The following is a 20629-nucleotide window of genomic DNA, read 5'->3' as shown; positions in this document are numbered from 1 at the left end:
TTTTTATCTTTTCTAATTCTTTAAACTAGAAAAGGATAAAAAGTAAATTAAATCGAAAGTTAATCCGCATTGATGAACACAAATCTTGTATCGCCGATATTGGGTGTAACGTGAACAGGAGATTGTTAAAGTTGAAAAGTTCCCACGCTTTCCACCCGTTCGAAGGTCGAGTTAGGTTTAGCGGCGGATTCCGGAGTTCCGGCCGGAGCTGGCGGCGCTGGCGCTCGCGGTATTCATGCTCGTGAGTTCGAGGGATACGTAGCGCGATCGACGAGCCGTTATCGCGTGTCCTGTGTGCGATTTCAGGACCAGCTCGTCGCGAAGATCACACGCAACGATGACGGACGGCAGCGGGAACGAGGATTCCGCGGCGTTCAATTCCATATCCGGTGAGCCATATCTCTCTATTGCGCGACACCGGCCTTTAGAGGTTAGGATTGGTTAGATGCGTCAGGAAGCAGCGGGTTTTTCGGATGAGCTCGCGCGTTTCACAAAACTTTAGCTCGATGGGTGTCGATCAATTAGCTCAGCTCGTTTCTCATCGCGGGGAGGAAATTTCTGGTTCGCGTCGCGTTCGCGTAATTCCAGGAAGACGATCGTCCATGAGAGATACTTATTCGATTTTTACGCGTGCACCTGACTTCGCGTCCGATAGTCCATCTGCGATCTCGATCGGCGCATAATTATCTCATCGCGTCGCGTGACGAAGGATCCTTCGCGATCCTTTTTCTACGAGACAAATTTTAAGACCGACATGTTACAGATGCGGGCAAGGCCAACGCCGGCACAGCGGGTGCAGTAGTTTTATATTCGACCGCACAGGCATGGCGAGCCCAGTTCCACCGCAGCCTCACGCGGTCCAGCGTCTCGGAGTCGTCGGACGAGGAGGAGGATCTGTCCCAGTATCAGTTCGAGGACGATCTCGAGTACCTCAGGTCGTTGGACCCGCGAGACTGGAAGGATCAGGACCATTACGCCGTTCTAGGCTTGAAAGATCGCAGGCATCGAGCGACCGAGGATCTTATCAAGAGAGCTTGTACGTAAAGTATGCCCGGTAAAGGAAATTATAGATGTAAACGTTGATTCGGGGTTGACAACAACTTGGATATGTCTAATATGTGGGTTGCAGACAAGTTGAAGATATTGAAACACCATCCCGATAAGCGCAAGGCGATGGGTGAAGAAATCCGACCGGACGACGACTACTTCACGTGTATAACGCGCGCCTGGGAAACCCTCGGGAGTCAAGCGAAGAGGCGTAGCTACGACAGTGTGGATCCTTACTTCAACGACAGTCTGCCGGACGAGAAGGACTGTCGGAACAATTTTTACGAGGTACTGGGTAGAGCTTTCAAAGATAACTCACGCTGGTCTGTGAAGAAGCCTGTGCCGCGATTGGGCGGGCCATTCACGCCGCGAGAGAAGGTAGAACAGTTCTACTCGTTTTGGTACGACTTCGATTCCTGGCGCGAGTACTCGTACCTCGACGAGGAAGACAAGGAGAGTGGCCAAGAGTAAGTACGACGAATCACAAGGTTTTCTTCGAGGAAAATTGCAGCATAGTGTTTTTACGACGAAATTAATTGCAGCCGGGACATGCGCAAATGGATCGAGAAGAAGAACAAAGCCACGAGAGCGAAGCGGAAAAAAGAGGAGATGGCGCGAATACGCACTTTAGTGGACATGGCGTACAATGTAGATCCTAGGATAAAGAAATTCCAGCAAGAGGACAGAGATAAGAAGAACGCGGTGAAAAGGGCGAAGCAGGAGGCAGCAAAGGCCAGGCAACTGGAAGAAGAGAGAATAGCACGGGACGCGGCGGAGAAGGAGAGATTAGAGAGGGAGAAGAGAGAATCTGAGGAAAGGGCGAAGCAAGATGCGTTGAAGCAAGAGCGAGAAGTACAAAAGAAGGCGTTGCGCAAAGAAAGAAAGGCGTTCAGGGACTTTTGCAAGGCAAACAATTACTTTGCTGAAAGCTCGGAAGAGAGTCTCCGACACATGGAGAGCGTAGAGAAGATATGTGAACTGTTCAAGCTCATCCAGCTGGAAAAGGCGATGAAGAATCTTCAGGCCAATGGCAGAACCGCGTTTTTGAGCGTCGTCGAAGAAGCTGAGAGAAGAATCGAGGAAGAACGCCGCGTAAATGTGATCAGTAACGATGCGAGAAACACGTCTGATAAGCAGACCAAGACCTACACTGCACCCTGGAGCGAGAACGACTTGCAACTCTTGATTAAAGCGGTTAATCTGTTCCCTGCCGGTACCAATCAACGTTGGGAGGTAGTGGCGAATTTCATTAATCAACATAGCGGCTCCACCAGCGGAGTCAACCGCGACGCCAAGGAAGTTCTGGCAAAGGCCAAGAGTCTACAGTCGACCGACTTTAGCAAATCGAGCTTAAAGGAACAAGCGAATAAGAAAGCCTTCGACAACTTCATCGCTGAGAAAAAAAGCAAGGAAGCTATCGAAGAAAGAATGCCAGCCGTTACAGAGCGTCTAGATCATCCAATCGCGAACGGCGTAGCTGCTGAACCTAAAGAGATTAAAAAAGAAGCGGCCCCATGGACACCGGGTGAACAAAAACTCTTGGAGCAAGCACTGAAAACTTATCCTACGACAGTCCCGGACAGATGGGATCAGATCGCGGCGTGTATACCTACTAGAACGAAAAAGGAATGCATGAAGAGATACAAGGTAAGCATTAAAAAAAGAACGTTACTTTATATCATTATATTGAAATGTTAGGCTCGTTTACGCAAATCAATATGAGGGAATAATGGGACAACAATACGAACTAAATTCAAGAGATTATATTAAAAATAAATTATATACTCATAAATAAAATAAATACGGTAAACGTATTCAACTTCATTTGTTAGTCTTCTTCAGTACTCATTCCCTCATATTATATAATCATTATAATTGCACAATGCAAGTATACAATCTCAAAATTTCATGTAATATTAAATTAAACATCGTTATATGAATGCTCAACTATAAAGTTCCTTTTTTAGAACGAAAGGAAAAAAGATAAAAGACGACATTTGAAATAATTACATCAAGCATTACATTAGCTTAACGGACAATAAACCGAGCTACAATTCTACACTTGTTTCTCTTTGTTGCAGGAACTGGTCGAGCTAGTGAAAGCGAAGAAGGCGGCGCAGATGACAAAATAATATTAACTGCACGCTAAGCTCGAAATTTCCTTCTTTAACTTATTGAACTCTAGTTCAATTTCGTGATTTCGATAGTGACGGTTATTTCGTTCCTCGAAATGAATTACTTCCTTAGAAAATTATAAACAAAATTTAAGACTGGAGGACAAGAACCTTACCTTAAATATTTGATGCAAGGTCTGGCCATACTTGTGCCTTTCTACAGCCGATACGCATGCAGAAGAAATTCGACGTGTTTTGTTCAGTCGATTCCGCGATAGTTTTATTTCGACGCGCTGTAACAACTCTGAAGGTACCTTTGAAGCCGTGCTGCTACCCGATCATTATTTCCATGAAGATAACTCAGGAGAATCCTCTGTGTGTAGTTTTTTTCTTTTTTTTTGGCAACATAAATCTTCGCGACCGACCTATACTTCATATTGTAAGTACTGTAAAATAAAGAGGAGCTGCTGCTGCTGCTGCCCGCCAGAAAGAAGCAACGGCCAGAGGAGAGCGACGGACTTTATAAATAAACAACAATGTTTTGAAAAGCGTCCGTTGGATAAAAATGCCCGTCGATGATCCGTAATCCCGTTCCGTGAGTACTTATCCTTTATTTATCCTGATTATATGAATCCTTCATTTGCCATAATTATATAAACGTTTTAAATGACTGAAAGTATCATTTAATCTCTTTAAAAAAAAGAATTTGGCAATAATGTTCCTTAAAAAAAAAGAAACATTATTGTCAAATTTGTGCAAACATTTTTCGTGCGATTTGTCTTGATTTATGAAAATAATGTTATTTCTCTGATATATTTGTGAATATTTTATAAATTTTATGGCTATTCTCTCTATCGCTAAAAAAAGAAAACTATTCTTCGAGGACGATATGATAGGATTTCGTGAAGAAATCTCATTTCAGTCACCGTTCAATTTTATTTCCTATTTTTCTCACCCCATATTTCAACGTTCCAAGTTCAGAATATTCCATATTGAAACACACGGCATTACGCACTGTTATAAATTTACGCGAACGGCAAAATATAATTAAGATGCGTCCTTCGACGAGTCTCCAGTATCTGTATGCTACTAAAATCTAACAGGGTAGATGAATATAATTATCGTGCACTTTGTTCCATTATCATGCACGCTAAACACCGTCTCTTGTATCGGAAAGTTTCGCGCCCTTTGTTCACACTACCCGACGTTACTATTATTATTAATTATTACAATTAATATTAATTCCCGGCTGTTATAAATTTTATTTCAAACGAATCGAGCACTGTCCGTAACAAATAGATTGAAAAACAATCTTAATACAGTAAAAATACACGATTGGTCCTGCTAAATCGCATATCTTCCGCTCTCCGCGCGTTTTATGAAAACATACATTTATACAGAATACTCTAAGGGCCACTATTTCCAACGTCTGTTAACTTCTAATTGACCGTTAACTTATCAGAATAGCCAATAGGAGTTGGCTATTTCGATAATTAATGGTCGGTTAGAAGTTAACAGACGTCGAAAATAGTGGCCCTAAATCGAGTCCTAAGTCGGCTTCCTTTTTAAATTTCTCTCAGCTGATTGGAATTAGATTTCTTCCATGCAGTCGCAGGTTCGTCATTTTTCTCTTAATTTTAACTATGCTATATTCTCGACCTCCCTGATCTTTTTTTCAGTCTCACTAAATGGAAAATGTTGGTCTTTCTATATGCGATTTACGATAAACTTCGTAATAATATACGACGTGCATGTTTCGCATTATCAGTTTATTACTGTTTATCGTAATAAACAGAACGGTGACGCGTTTCTTTGTAAATTTCGTCCTATTGTAAAACGGTATAAAAAGACAGCCGTTAACGAAGAAAGCATTGCTAGAACGTTGAAAAATTAACTACTCTATAATTGCGCACAAACGAAGCCGCGTCCCATCTCGCAACTAAAGTGTTTTTTTTTTTCAATTTTGAATCGCAAATAATCTATCCATCTTTTATCTCATTTAGTTTCACCATTTACTCGCCAGATGATTATCTTGGAGAATCCAACGCCGATATCTTTCCTTTTCCTGAAAACTTTATTCCTTTTGAAAAAAAAGATAAAGGGGAAAAATAAATTTAATCATTTACAACAAAAGTCACGGAAAATTTCAAAAAATGCACCGTTATAAATTTGAGATTAAAAATTACAAACTAGTCATTTTTTTAAGGAAAAAAAAGAATTTTATTGTGGTTAAATAAATGTTTTAGCACACTTATATATATATTTACTGAAAAATTCTGCATTTTTCAGTACATTAAACAATGCAGAATTTTTCTGTAAATAAGTGTGAAAAATTCTGCACAGAATTTTTCATTAGAACCACCAAGGTCCGTGGTTCGAATCCGACCCGGCCTTCGTCCCATATATGCTTCGTTAAGAAGTTTTTCCCGATTAAGATCCTTATGGATTAATGGTCTGCACGATTGGGAATCGGAAAGGGTTCACAATCTGCAAGGCTTAAGATTCGTAAAGGATCAAGACCCTAGCGGTCCAATGGTTGACGGCACGTTAAATATTTCAAAGAAAAAAAAAGAATTTCATTGTGGTTAAATAAATGTTTTAGCACACTTATTTACTGAAAAATTCTGCATTGGACTGCATGGACTGAATCCAATGGATTGAATAATGCAGAATTTTTCAGTAAATATATAAGTGTGCTAAAACATTTATTTAACCACAATGAAATTCTTTTTTTTTCTTTGAAATATTTAACGTGCCGTCAACCATTGGACCGCTAGAGGGTCTTGATCCTTTACGAATCTTAAGCCTTGCAGATTGTGAACCCTTTCCGATTCCCAATCGTGCAGACCATTAATCCATAAGGATCTTAATCGGGAAAAACTTCTTAACGAAGCATATATGGGATGAAGGCCGGGTCGGATTCGAACCACGGACCTTGGTGTTTCTAATCATTCGCGTAGGCACTGAGCCACGCGTTATCCCACAAACTAGTCATCTTGACTGCTTTGGTTAGTTCTAGTGTTAAATTCTAACGAAATACGCACGTTATACGTATATGTGCAGCATAAATTATGAGCGAGAAAGATCGATTGCACGGGGGTTTTAATTGCTATGACAATTTTTATTCAGACATCATAAGATATAAACAGACTTCGGATTTTTAAACATTAGTGGTTCTGGACCGTGTAGCGCTCCATTTACTTTTTTTTATATTCTTTTTGTGTTTCTTTTGTATCTCTTCCGTCCGCGAGAGACGAGAGGAACAGACGGCGATCTATATTATACCTTACAGAGCGTAAAAAATTCTGCCGCTACTTGTGGTCGTGTTTACGGACCCGTAGTTTTTGTAATTTACACTTGCTGCTTCAGCATCGTCCAACTCTTCTCTAAAAATTTGGCATATGTACGTGCGTGTATATATATTTATATATACACTATATGTTTCATAATAACGGTTTCGCGTTATCACTTACTTAAAATGAAGAAACTAAATGGAAGAAGAGAAATGAAAGAAATCTTCGATCATTCGTACATCGTGCGATCTACGAATCGATCGTCGATGCAAGCAGGGGCTCTTTGGCTTACAACGTTATAGGATAAAGCAAAGCGATATATGAAAGAAATGTAAAGTGGGGAAATAGATCGGCGAGTTATACGTAAGAAAAATTCGCGAAGAGAAGATGCGTGAGAGAGTGGAGTTCGCATTGGTCGTAGACAAGCCCAGAAGGCTGCCGAGGGACGTGATTCTGAAAGTATTCCAAACTAGTAAGTCCGTAGTTAACAATAAACCGATTTGTCAATCGCTCGGCGCTCGCCCGAAATTCGGCGAAACTCTGAGTTCTGAGGTCTCTTCCATCAAGCATTAGACTCTAATTGGTTCTACTCCACATTACATTCTTTTTTTTTTCTTTTTTACGGTGCGACATAGTATACAAACGGGAAAAAAATCGAAGCATATTACGCGACAAATCTCCAGAACCACGCCGATTGACGAGATACTTATAAAATTTACGAGAGCTTAAAAATTTGTCAACGTCTATAAGTTAACATTTACGTAGTTAGTTTCAGTGTCTACGCACCCCCTCCGGTTTCCAATCTCACGTTTCTGCGTAAAAGCCCAAAGTCACACTCGAATGACACACACATCGATAACGCGATTTTCTACATACTGTGATCGGATTTTAAAAAGTCTGACAAAATTACTGCGGCTGCTGCGGTTTCTTTTTTTTTTACGAGTGAACTCTTTGTGCGTGAAAGGGGACCCGCGCTATTTCCAAACGATTTACTCCAAAAAAGATTTCGCACGAAGGCATCTTCAATTATCTCTCGAGCAACTTTTCGCTCACATCCTCTTCCACATTTCACACGATTATTCCATACAATTATTGTAACATTACAGTCAATGTGCATCTAATTATTATACATTGTGTATAAAAGTTGATTAATTTCGAATCACTTTACGATTTTTTATTTCGATTGACCGTCTTTAACTGGACACTTTCGCACAACGTTATAAATTTTCTTGCAAAATTAGCAAACTTCGAGGACTGCTATTAATCTCTCACAGCACAATAGAATATTTTCGAGGCCAAACGCGTTAGCCGATTGAAGCGAAACTTTTCGCTTGACTCGTCGTTAATTAAAAATCGCCGGTAAATCTCTCGTAAGCGGCGCGCGTCCCCCAGAGATGAGACTGTCGGGAATATCTATGAAGTGGCTCTTTATAAAGCTCTCCGTATCGTTGAGCATACACTTGAGTGGGTGTAATCGTGGATTAAGATAAAGAGAGAAAGAGAGAGAGAGAGAGAAAGAGATTCGTGATTCAGATCTTTGCATATCCGATCGTCTTCACGTTCGAGTTTACACTTTACGTAATAAAAACCATATATCGCGTGACCGCGTTTCTCCGAGAGGGGAAAAGTTCCGCGTCCTACACCCCATCAAAACTTATCCCCGTCTCCGTTACGCCCCGCTCCGCCCCCCTTTACTCTCGTTTGTATAGAGATTGCCATCTAGAGATATAATATATATTTATATATATATATATTTATATTAATATACTAATCTCGAATCTCTCGCAGCGCTAGTTTTATCGGCCATTCATCCTCACGCATCTCAGCGGAAATATACGCGCGCATACGGTGTTATGTACACAATTACAAATACGAATAATAATATCTATATATATATCGTCACAACATTTCATCAGTAGTGTACAACACACTCGCAGCTCTCTCTCCTCGCGCAATAATAATTCGCAATAATAGTCGTTTTACTTTGTCTAAGTTGATAAAAGTCTTTCTCTGGTCCGAAAGAAGTTATAGATACTTAGGCACTTGTTATCTTGTCTAGAATTTATATACGTATGAATCATGAGTCGTAATTATCGTGCTAGTAACCGGTAATCATCGGAACAAGGACAACGAGAGTAATCAATTGTGAGAACAGTAAGAACGATCATCCGCCGACGTGTTTTTTTTTCTTTCATTCTCCTTTAACCCTTTACGACCCGAATTTTTTATTTTAGCATTTTTTTTATCTAACTTTTTCGCTTGTCTGTCTAGAAGAGAGATTTTTACTGTCCAATGGGAAATTATGGTGAGTTGATAAAAAGTTATTACGTCAGAATACTCTTACGAGATAATAGAGATTCTATAAAGCGTCGTAAAGAGTTAAAATAGGCGATGAGTTTTGTAAAAGAAAATATCATGTCGCTAAAAAATAGACGCAAAAATAGACGAATTAAGATAATTGAGAGACATCCATTTTTGCAAGATTCGACTTAATCTTTGACATGAAAAGTTTTAAAAATTCACAATTTTATAAATTTCTCGATTTTTGTGTCTTTTAACACCGATACTGTACGGAATTTACTTTAATATATATCTTAAAATCCTGAGGGAAGAATTTACTTTCTGAATGTCTAATTAATTGCTCCCAATTATGCGCTTTTTATACAGATCAAATTAAATACTATTTCAAAGCCAATCGCTAAAATTGATAATGAGAAGCTTACAGTTTTATGGAATTTCCTATTTCTTTCATTTTAATTCGTCTATTTTCTACACGTGGCGTTCGCCCTTGATCGGGACGAATCGAACAGAAAACGGAGATCAACGTTAAATGGGAACAATGGCGAATCTCTAGAAGAGTTTTCTAGAGAAGTAAAACTCAATTCCGTCGGGAGCCCCCGCAGGTCCCGGGATGCTCCGTCGATTTTAATCTCGCGGTCGTTCGACGCGTTCAAAAAAATGAAGCTCCGCGCCGCGACGACTCTCGATCGTCCTGATCCTCCGTCGCGGGAAAATACATCTTAAAAGTCTATATATTCTTGTGCCTAAACGAACAGCAGCTTGCTCCGCGCGATCGTCTAACTTGCACGCATCTCGCTCAAGGATATCCGTGCCAAGTTAGGAATCGCGAGCGACTCGCGTGACTCAAAAAGTGCCGGATGAACACCCGCGTTCGGTTAGAAAATATTCGCTCGAACGAAAAAAACGCGTTCATTGGTGTCCATTAACGGGATGGACCATCTCGACGTCGAGCCGGTCCGCCCTTCGTCGCGACTTTCGCCCCGTTTCTCCCTCCCCTAGACTAAATTGTAAGTCAGCGTTTTGTCTCTCGAGTGGCGTCTCTCGATCCGTACCTAACTACAGCTATACATATTCAGAACAGTTTTTATAAAGCGTCCTTATGCTCTTCGAGCAACAACAACAACGGCAATCGAGTCCCGCGCGGTCTGAATCCATCCGAACTCGCGCGATCGATTCAGATCCCGTCGGAGGTCGGCGATTCGATTCCTCTCGCAGTTACTTCATGTTAACTGACGATCTCGGTCCTTCGGCGACTACTCCCGACGAGGGGGAGTAGGAGTTTTCGGGTTACGTGGACGATGTTCGCGTCGCGGCGAGCTTCTCGTCCTGCTAGGACGGCGGTTGTCGCTGTTGTTGCTGCTGTTGTTGTTGCTGCTGCTCCTGCTGCTGCTGCTGCTGCTGCTGCTGCTGCCGATTACTGCCGCGGTGACGGTAGCTGGAAGAAGAATGCAGCTGGCGATAGGCTGGCTGACTCGGTGGCTGCTCCTGCAACGGCTGGTAACCGATGCCGGTCGTGGTCGGTTGCTGGCCGCCGCTCCACGGTTGCAGGTGCTGCTGCGGCTGCTGCTCCTCCGCGCCCTGCTGTAGCTGGTAGGTCAACGGCTGGCCGCGCCGCTCCTGCTGGAGCAGTTGGTGAGCGGCCTGGTCCATCTCCTCGCGCGTCATGTCCAGCGCCTCCTGCATCTCGCGCGACGTGTACCGCACGAAATCCGGATCACAGAATTTGCCCAGACCTTGCTCCACCAGGACCTGAAAAGTCCGATACGTGGCGCGGATGTTATTGGAAAGTTGAAAAAAGAAACGATTTATTATTTTTAAACGTTTTAAATTATTCCTTTCTAACAATAAGTTATACTGCTGTTTATTCTGAAACTCACCCGACCGACGAGGCTCTCCGCGCTCCCAATGACCTCGAAGTTCGGCTTCCGGTCCGCGGGACTGCCGGGCATACTGTGGGACAGGCGCTCTGCGCCGACGCTTCCGTTACTCTCAGTGGCCCAGGAAACTGACGAACGAGGAGAGGCGTCAGAGTGTTAGCTCGAATCAGTCACGCCCTGCCTCCTTTATCGCTTTCGATTTTGCTTTTTGCCGAAAGGCCTTTTTTTTGCGTTAGCGAGCATAGCGTATACACAAACTGATTTAGTGACATACGAGTGCTTCTCTCAAGCATCACGAGATTACTGGTGTTAGGTGTACAGGTCGAATTGCAGTTAAGAATAAAGCGTAAAGATAACAAGACTTGTTAGTTCGAAAGCTGACAGAGCGCGTGCTTCGAGCAGCGGTTGACCACCTTGAGCAACACTTTGCTTCATATCCACGTCTCTCTTCGTATTGTTCTTTGTGCCGATCCCTTTCGGGAGATTTTGTCGTGCAGGGGTTGTTTGAATGAAAAATGATTGTATCTTATGCATCGAACTACCTCATTGTAAATATGCTGCAAATCTAAGTGTATTATTTTAGCTAAAAGCTCTTCTTACACATTTCTTGTTTTAAATCACGTCATTTGACACGATTGAACGTATTAACTTTTAATTTAATACGATTAAACATGTTAAATGACGTAGTATAACACGCAAGAAACATGTAAAAAGAGCTTCAGGCAAATGTGTCATTTTTAGACGTTTATGCGTGTGAAAATAACACACTTGGATTTGCAGTGTAGATTTTACATGTCAGGTTTATTTGATTTCCATTTGATGAAATTATTTCAACTGCTTCAATTATCTTACATCAAAGCAAATTTTGATTATTAAACTTATTCTTCGATTAGAAATAAAATAATAATTATGTGCCTTAATAAAAACTAAAGAAATTTTTAAAAAATTATCAAGAAGAATTGCCAAGAAAATTGAAGCATGAATATATAATGCAAGAAACTGAATTTAATGAAATCCTAAACATAACGAAATAAGAGAATTGTTGATCGTATTTGAGGGTGCATCGGTGTATTTCATTGATATCAATCCTTTGCGATCGATAGTTTGAATATTAATTCAATTTTATTCTCTTTGCCAAAATATTATCTGACGTGATAAATTCCGCGCATAATTACTGCATTATTTTACAAAAGTTAGAAACAAATAGAATTTATAAATCATAACAGCGTTTATGTATATTACAATTATAATTTTCCTGTTTATCTCGAGTGATAAATCTCGAGCGATAAAACAATTATTATTACATAATCACAATATTATCACTAATATTAGTTTTGGATCGAATATCGGATAATTTATGATAAAATATAATTTGTAAGTCATTTCGATCGTTTGGAAAAATAATGTGTCGCGATCGCAAAGGATTCACTCGCGTGCCTTAGTCACCTCTGCCGTGGTAGGACGACGCTCGGTGCGACAAGCAGGAGGCGCAGACGCGCCATTGTCGCGAGTCGACGTCGGCGAGGAAGCCGGCCACGGCGATCGCCTGGTTCTGTGCCATTTTAAGGCCATTGGCAACGGTGCGCGTGCCGGTGGGGCCAGACGACGTAGCGGCCGCACCACCGGTCGCGGATCCCGCCGCCGTCGTGGCGGCTGCGGCGGCCGCGTCCCGCGACCGGAAGCTCGCCGGTGCCGATTTGCCACCGGCGGTCGCGGCGTCGCGACGGGCCTTGGCCCGGCGCTTCGACGACCGGCCGCCCAGCACGGTGACATGGGGTTTCCCTGTCGTGCCCCGCGCCACGCCGCCCTCCGAGTGCGGGTTCCACCTGCCGGAATCGCTCGATCCGCTTCCGGTTGACGTGTCCTCATCGTTGCAGTCGTCTAGGGCTGCGTGCGAGGACACGGGGACGTTTTATCAATGGGGCGTAAGCCTAGTCGCGCCTAAGTTTTCGCAAGTCAGTCTTACTGTGCTGGCAAACGCGACGAAATTTTGTTGAATGAAATTTTTAAAAAACAAGAAGCTAAAATTTTAACTTGTATAATTTTACAATAATTTGATTATTTTTGTGTAACGTCAATCACTATTTTTAATAGTAATTTTCAATTTTTTACCATTCATTTTATTTATGAATGGTTAATACCCAAGAGAATTTGGTTATATTAGATAAGTGAAATGAATTCTAAGTAAATTAATTAATTGGAGAGTGAGACTCCTCAACGCCAGCACAGCGACAGGGCAGTCTTAGCGACCGACTGAACCGGCGTTTTCCCGTACCGTGATTGCTCCAAACTGCGCAATCGACACAGCAGCCCCGCGACGCGTAGGTATAATAACAGTTCGTCCCGTTTGACGAGGAAGCGGGGCTTGAGCTCGTCGCGGTGGTCGAGGTGTTCGCGCTCGCAGTGCACGACGCGGTGATCGTCGTCGTCGCGACGCTCGACCCGCTCGTCGTGCCGGCCGCCGCGGATGCTGCTGCGGTGGCTGCGGTGGCTGCCGTTGCTGCCGTTGCTGCCGCTGCAGCGACGGGGGTGTGCACGGCGGTGCCGGTGCTCGGGGTGCCGGTGGACGAGGACGGTGGGTTCCGTCGCGGCGGAGGCGTGGGTGGCGTCAACTGCCGCTCGATTCCGTCCTGAAGACTGCACGAGCGTGCATCACACGCACACACGCGGGGTAGGACGGCAGGAGGGAAGAAAAGAAAAGCGTAACGGCCGTTCTTTAGTACGTTAAATGCGTGGCAGATAAACGCACCCCCGAAAGCCTCGAGACATTTTACTTGAAATAAGATCCTCTAAATGAGAGTCTGAAATGGAGTAGGAAAATGCTCTGCCGTCTGGGAGAACACAAAACATTAGATTTCATAACAAATTTGTTAATTTGAGATGATAAATAACGGTTGTCTCTCTAATGTGGAAAAAATTTTCCCCTTTCTCTAATGAATTTAATTGTTCAAGATTTTTTAAGAAGAAACATACACGGAGAGAATTTTATATTAAATTTTACTATGCTGCCGCACCAACTGCGGAGCATTGAATGCTATAATTATAGCATTGAATGCTATGTTCATAGCATTTAAACTTGTGGCGTCTTGATGGTCCGCAGTTGGTGCGGCAGCATAGTAAAATTTAATATAAAATTCTCTCCGTGTACTGTAATATGTCGTTTAATAAAAAATGATTGAGGACAATTTAAAAGATAATATTTTGAAGAAAATTAATATTGTTTGTGAGTCGGTCAGGTTTTTTATCGAGGCATTTGGAGGCGCTCAACAAGCATTATCATCAAAGTATAGCGATAATCTCTACAATTAATAGTAGTAGTAGTAGTAGTACAAACAACATGCGATCAGCCGGACATAAATTACCGCGCGCGGGACCCAAATGCATTCTCCTTGCATTTCGAAATACATGTGTGACCCGCCAGCGCGTCTGATTATTCTCGCAGCTTTGCAAATCGATTCCCGTTTAACCGGTGTTTCTTACGTCAGTCATTATTTCTCGTGAAATAGTTGAACGGGATTCTCGTGGCATAATTAGTGAAAGACGCATGCAGCCGCGCAGAGCAAGCAATGCGAATCAAACAGAAAAAAAAATGATGGAAAGCCAGCTACTGATCGCCCCCTAACTTGTCTTACCATATTCGCTATTGGGATGGAGATAGTTACCGCTACCCGATCCACTGAAACGGTACGATAGTAAACAGAAAAGCGAAAGGGATAATGAGAGATGATACGAATCGACCCGCTCTAAGAGGCGAAACAAATAACTTGTTGCAAGTGTGGGAAAATTTAGCTAAAAGTCGCATAAACATTTTTTTATTGTTCTATACGTTATCGCGCGCGCTTAACAAAAGAAAGTAATTAAATAAAAGGTGACGCAACCGCGTTTTTCCTCGATTATATGAATATTTAGGAAGATTATTTCGCGTGATATAATGAGCCAATTAAAAAATCAAACCGATGAGCGTCCTGCATGCACTGTGACGTGATATACCGAGAGACAGAGAGAAGATAAATCGTCGTGGGAAATAATAACTGTCGATTACACACGGACGAGACGTGATGGTCTAAACAGAAACAGGACACTCGCCGCAATTTATCTCTCGCTCGCTCGCTCTGTACGCGTTCTGTACTTACTCGACCACTTTGTAAGACGTCTGTTGCGCCGGATTGCCGAAGGCAGCGAGCGGTCTCAGAGGGATATTCTCTTCGACGCCCGTCAGTCGCAGATCGGTCCCCATCTGGTTCATCGCGCCGTCACTTAGACCACTGTACGATTATTTTTCACGCGTCAATATACAAGCAATTGATTAATCAACTATACAACTAATTAATCAATATAGTTGAGTTAGCACAATTTTAATGTCTTTTAACAAAAGCATTCGAAAGAAATATAAGCCACGCTCTAGATGCCACTTGTGAGATATTTTGGGAAAACTTTTAAGATAAATGTTTCTTTTTACGCATTTTATTAAAGTATAACCAGAGTATTTTGGGTCAGTTTAATTGCTTCTTGTTGTTCTAACACTTTGATATCACAAAATTAAATTTTAATGTTTATGATCGAGTAGACATAAAGTTTTAAAGATATACAGCGTTCATTTTGAACATTTAAGAAATTTTGCAAATGGCAAAAGAACTCAATAACGGATAAAAACATTCGGAAATATAAAGAGAAATTATCGAAAAGATTAATTTTCATTTTTTAATCGAAATACGTGAAATAATTACCTCGCTACATTTGGCACAAGTTGGTGAGCGATTTGTTTGGTGACATCCGCGACCACGGTCCTTCGCAACGAGGCATACGGTAGAAAATCTATGGAATTGGTCGGGGAAGCCTGCGAGCAAGTTTTTAATTAGTACGCAATCGACAGGGGAGAATTCTACGTTAAAACATCACGTGCCTTCGCAGCGGCGGAGTTGACCTTTAGCGATTTCGCCCTGTGGAAGCTGTGATGTCCTTTTCGCATGCTGGACCACACGCTGCCAAAGAGCGAGTGGTTTCTCTGAAAATATTAACAATCGCGTAACGTGCTATTGTAGAAATTATTATTATTAATAATTTAACCATTTGACTGTGTTCAACTCCGACAATTGTAGCTCCGATGTAATCTGAACTACAATTTTTTTATATTATGCATTGAGGATGACCCAAAGAAAGGGTTGAAACTTACGCTAATCCTATGTAACTAGACTATATTATAATAAATTATATACGCGCATACTAATTGCAGCATCTGGCTTTTATTGCCAAATTCGTTAACGTTATTTAATTTTAATAATTATTATTTATTGAGCTTTTCGGGATATAAGATACGACGATCGTTGATCTTACCCTGTGCATAGGTTCCGGATTGTCGTCGAGGAGTTCTTCCAAATTGCCGGAAATCGCGCGTTTTAATTCGGGGCCAGCTTCGTGTAACGTTCTCAATCCGGCCTTTTAAATTGAAATTGCAAGTATTATTATATATGAAATAATATCCAAATATGATCCTAACTAACTAAGTTCTAAACACATTTTCTCCTAAACTAAAAAAAACTTACTTGAAGGGTCACAGTATTGTGACAATCTCTGTCGCCGTCCTTCATTTCCTGTTCCTTGCGCTTCTTGAATCGACGGAAATAGTCCTGGATGAGGAAGGTCGCGTAAAACTTGCCGACCGTCACCTCGTCGTCCACTGGAAGGATCGATTCGAAGTGTAAATTTAATTCCGCGAATAAAAACAAATTTCACGATGGAAGGAAAACGCTCACCTCCGGGCGGTGGTACGACTTGATCGAGAAGCTTTGGACTGGTCCTCTTCCAGATCTTCTTGATCACCGCCCTGAGTTCGGCGTTCGCGTCGTCAATGTTGCCCTCCGTCTTGATTTTCAGCGACGTCCTTACGACGGCGAACAAGGTCGCGTTGAACAATACGGTGCCGTCGCTGTTCAGCGGCATGTTCATCGAGACGAGTCTCTGAATTTTTTAATATCGATATTAGGGACAATTCCGTTAATTTATTAACACTAGGACTACCGGAGGTTAATCTATATTTATTTCTACCAAAGAAATCTTAGAAAAGAAAAGAGAAAAAGAGAAAACAAATTAATAAAATTAATCATCTATATAATTTCAGAAATTAAGGTGTTTTAAAAATAAGTAATAAATTATTTAAAAAATGTCAAATGGGTCATTTCAACTCCCTTGGTAGTTCTAGTGTTAAATTCTACCTTAGGCAACAATTCTCTTTGTTTGTTCGTTAAATACAAATGATAAAAGTTTTTCTATTAGAATCTGACACATAGCAAAAGTCATAATCTATCGAATACAATGCGGACAAAATAAAATAATTAATATAGAATAAATCATGCAGCTATTTGTAGAAAATAATATTTTCTTGTATCAATACAAGGCAGATAGGCTATCGTAGATAAATCTACAGATCTATAATTATGTAATTATGTCATTAGAGTCATTTACTAACCTTACAAGCTACTCTATGGGGGCACAGCTTTCCGAAACCCAAGGGCGGCGATATTTTCCTTAGTAGCGTTACCACATCCAGATGTTTGATGCGCCCCTTGGCATCGGGATCGTACTCGGACCACAGGCGAATAAACTCGTCCAAGTGGTGCGGCCCGAGAATCGACCAATCTCTCGTCAAGTAGTCGAAGTTGTCCATGATAACGGCGACGAAGAGGTTGATAATCTGTTTTCCGCGAGATACGCACGATTAAATTTAGGAGGATCTAAATAATAAAATAAAAATAATGCGAGACGGAGATAATTGGAACGAGATGCACTTACAAGAAACGAACAGAGCACGTAGAAAGATATGAAGTAAGGAAATGCCATGACCGACCCGCAACTATTCTTGTCGCTTTCGTCGCTGTTGGAGTCGCATTTAACGCTATCTTGTGACGAACAAGCCATCATTATTTCTTGCCACGCCTCGCCTACGGTCGCAAACATTCGATCATGATTTTTTTTAATAGTACTACGCTTACCTTTAATGGCTAATTGTACAATACTTTACGATTGCATATTTTAATTGTCAAAAATTTTATTGAGGAAATTGCACATCGATTTCTGCTAAGCGAAAACTAATACGAAATTTCGAGCAGAATCGTAACATTTTCATCTTTCAATATCAAATATTTCACGCCAAATAAAATTGTATATACCTGTTGCCGATCTAAACAGAACCAACACGGCTTGTGGAAAGGACTGGAAATTGTTATTACGATTTATCGACGTAGAATCGTCTATCGCGATCTTTCCAAACACCTGAAAAGAAGCGCTCATTTGAAATTACCGTCGTTTATGTGCTTCAAACACGCAGTGTTTTTTTTTTTTTCATCGATCGGCGTTGCTTACCTGCATGCCTATCACAGCGTAAATGAAAAAGAGCATTATAATGAGAAGGGCGACATAGGGCAGAGCTTGAAAGGACTTGATAAACGTCCATAAAAGTGTTCGGATGCCTTCCCCTCTGCTCAGCAGTTTAACCAATCTCATCACACGAAACAGTCTGAAGAAATTGATGGAAATGACAGTGGATCCAGGCTGCAACGATGACAAAATGGTTTAGCGCGGCAGTTTTATACTTCCGCCTCTCAAATATGATCAGGAATATTGCCCCGGGTGCTCGATCAAAGTCGAGCGCAACGGATACTCACGTTAACTTCCGAATAAACGATATCGATGAAACTTCCGAGCACGATAATAAAGTCGAATACGTTCCACGCATCGCCGAAGTAATTCTGCAAATTAATAACGAGCTCGTTTATAAGCATAATTAACGCTGGCGTATAAAGTGAAACTTAAAAACGAAACATTTTGAACAAAATGCGAAATGTAAAATTACGCATAGATGCGAGCCCGCACCTTAAATCGAAACGCAGCCAACTTAAACACGAACTCGAGGGCAAACACGGCGGTGAAGATCATGTTGAGAACGTCCAGGACATTCGTGTAGATATCCGGCTGGCGATAAAATTTCATTGCGAGCGTCACGGTGTTGATCATAATTAGCGTGAATATCGTGTATTCGAACGGTTGGGAGGTGACGAACCACCAGACTTTGTACTGTATTCGATGCTTCGGTATGTATCGGCGCACTGGCTTAGCTTTCAGCGCGAACTCGATGCAATTTCTCTACAGAAAGAAGCGACTATTAATCCTCCATGATGATCACAATTAATGCTGTTTACTCTTCGACAGCTTCGAAAAATATATATTTGCGATATAATTGCAACATTAGAAATTTTATTCGGATTTTGTCGTATAATTTTATAAATGTGTGCCTGTTAGGTACTATTATATTCAATTAATAATTGTATAATTTTGATTGTTCGAAACTTCGAAACTTCGATCTTCAAAGATTGTAATGTCGAAGCTTCGAAGTTTGAATATCGAAGCCTTCGAAGCAAAACACCAGCCCTAGTCACAATGGGATCTTCGTATGACTTAGTTCTATAATCTTAGTTCTAAGCATTTTATTGCCGAAGAAAATTGTATAACGAAATTATAAATAGTGATACTCTATTCCCATTCTTTTAAAGTTTATTATTTTTGATTAATTTTGAAACAAAGATTGTATCACATTTTATTTTCACAAATATTACAATTTAATGTAATGTTTAATACAATGCATATTTCGAAGCGTTTGCTTTAGAGTTTATTGAAATTGGGAATGTTCTTAGGGTCATGCATGATCTCGTCGTGGTATTAGTGCTAATTATAATTTGAACACAATTAACCCATTAATTTAATATACTCGTGTGATTCACCTGATTTTTATCGAGCTCGCAGTTTTTGTACTCTTGCTCGCCCTCGTTCTGGAAGGTGACAATAACGAAACCGACGAAGATGTTCACCATGAAGAACGCAATGATGATGATATAGATGATGTAGTAGGCGGCCACTATCGGCCGAAAATTATGAATTGGTCCATGATCTTCTTTGTTCGAATCGATCGACCACTCTAACAGTCTGTTAGCAGACATGAGAGACGACGTTAGCTATCTGACATCTCGCGTTTAGAACTGCAGTACCTACTTATCCATTTTCTGAGTATTGTTAACAAAATTACGCATTTATCGAAATAATATATGAAAAAAATAAGATACTTGTCTGAAAGATCTGAGAAAATAGCAAGAAAGAGAAAGTAGCAAGAAAATAAGAAACGAATTCGTAATGGAAACTTTGTTGTATCGACATTGAGATTGCTGTAAAAGCAAAGTTTGCATAAGTAGCCTTTCGTACCGTATTTAATGTATTTAACGTATCTCGATAGAGATACGTAAATCTTGAAACAATGTTCGTTGCGAACGCAATGCAAGATATACTTACGATGGCCAACCTTCGAAAGTCGATACCGTAAAAAGGGTCAACATCGCCTTCGCAACGTTATCGAAATGAAAACTCTGCCGATCCCAGTGTCTGAGTTTCATGACCGGCCTGTTAATATTACCGTCTTCGAATTCCAAATAAGTACCCCTGGAAAGGAGAGTTTCTTGCACCGTATTCTGAATGTGTGGCCTATCGAAATCTTTCAATTGTCCGTGAATTAATGAGAAAGCTCATTACAGAGAAAAATTTTCTTTTCATTACGTGTAATATATTTTCAAATTGGAGATATGCTCTCTTATCAGTACGTTATTGTTATATGCACAAGATTACTGACGATTTTTAAAGATATTTGTGGTTTTTTGATCGCAATTCTTGGACTTTACATTAACCATTACGGGAAATTGAGCTATTTTATTAATTTATAACGTAATCAGAACTTACTGGCACTGGTCCTTCGTCATTTTCGATGGATCGGAACAATAGAAAAACTTGCCCTACACAATACAAGAAGTTCGTCAATTTCAATCGCCGTTAATACCGTTAACGTGTCCGTTAATACGGGACTAGAATTTACGCAACATGTTAAAGCTGCGAACGACACGCTAGCGTTCTTGAAATTCAACTTGATGCCATTCACCAGGCTAAACAAATTACTTTTCGC

At 41.1% G+C, this 20629-nt stretch overlaps 2 protein-coding genes across 8 annotated transcripts in view; one reads left to right on the top strand and one right to left on the bottom strand.

The window, feature by feature from the left end:
* The first annotated feature begins 188 nt into the window (after positions 1–188).
* On the top strand, positions 189–3709 carry LOC139776445 (dnaJ homolog subfamily C member 2). The gene is made up of 5 exons (XM_071713085.1): positions 189–389; positions 764–1036; positions 1130–1514; positions 1590–2694; positions 3129–3709. The coding sequence occupies exons 1-5, from the start codon at positions 338–340 to the stop codon at positions 3177–3179; spliced, it is 1866 nt and encodes a 621-aa protein (XP_071569186.1). The 5' UTR covers positions 189–337; the 3' UTR covers positions 3180–3709.
* Positions 3710–6261: 2552 nt separating this feature from the next.
* Ca-alpha1d (Ca[2+]-channel protein alpha[[1]] subunit D) overlaps positions 6262–20629 on the bottom strand; it is a 71087-nt gene continuing 56719 nt past the window's right edge. For 4 of the 7 annotated variants that reach the window (XM_071713079.1, XM_071713080.1, XM_071713078.1 and 1 more), the window contains 19 exons: positions 20410–20462; positions 19969–20115; positions 19407–19608; positions 18502–18771; positions 18294–18377; positions 17992–18180; positions 17799–17901; positions 17422–17570; positions 17099–17323; positions 16386–16590; positions 16176–16309; positions 15967–16068; positions 15536–15637; positions 15360–15469; positions 14766–14897; positions 12908–13269; positions 12079–12519; positions 10633–10760; positions 6262–10504 (listed from right to left, as the gene is read on the bottom strand). In XM_071713079.1, coding sequence (XP_071569180.1) covers positions 10085–10504; positions 10633–10760; positions 12079–12519; positions 12908–13269; positions 14766–14897; positions 15360–15469; positions 15536–15637; positions 15967–16068; positions 16176–16309; positions 16386–16590; positions 17099–17323; positions 17422–17570; positions 17799–17901; positions 17992–18180; positions 18294–18377; positions 18502–18771; positions 19407–19608; positions 19969–20115; positions 20410–20462 — 3558 coding nt within the window. In that variant the 3' untranslated portion in view covers positions 6262–10084. Of the gene's footprint in view, positions 10505–10632; positions 10761–12078; positions 12520–12907; positions 13270–14264; positions 14309–14765; positions 14898–15359; positions 15470–15535; positions 15638–15966; positions 16069–16175; positions 16310–16385; positions 16591–17098; positions 17324–17421; positions 17571–17798; positions 17902–17991; positions 18181–18293; positions 18378–18501; positions 18772–19406; positions 19609–19968; positions 20116–20409; positions 20463–20629 lie in introns of those variants that run through there. The other 3 variants (XM_071713081.1, XM_071713082.1, XM_071713084.1) reach the window with 3 other exon arrangements.

Source organism: Temnothorax nylanderi, unplaced genomic scaffold, assembly GCF_030848795.1.
Source record: "Temnothorax nylanderi isolate EJ_2023f unplaced genomic scaffold, tnyl_v1.0 TNYL_tig0120_pilon, whole genome shotgun sequence".
NCBI lineage: Eukaryota > Metazoa > Arthropoda > Insecta > Hymenoptera > Formicidae > Temnothorax > Temnothorax nylanderi.
This window is presented reverse-complemented; position numbering and strand designations above follow the sequence as displayed.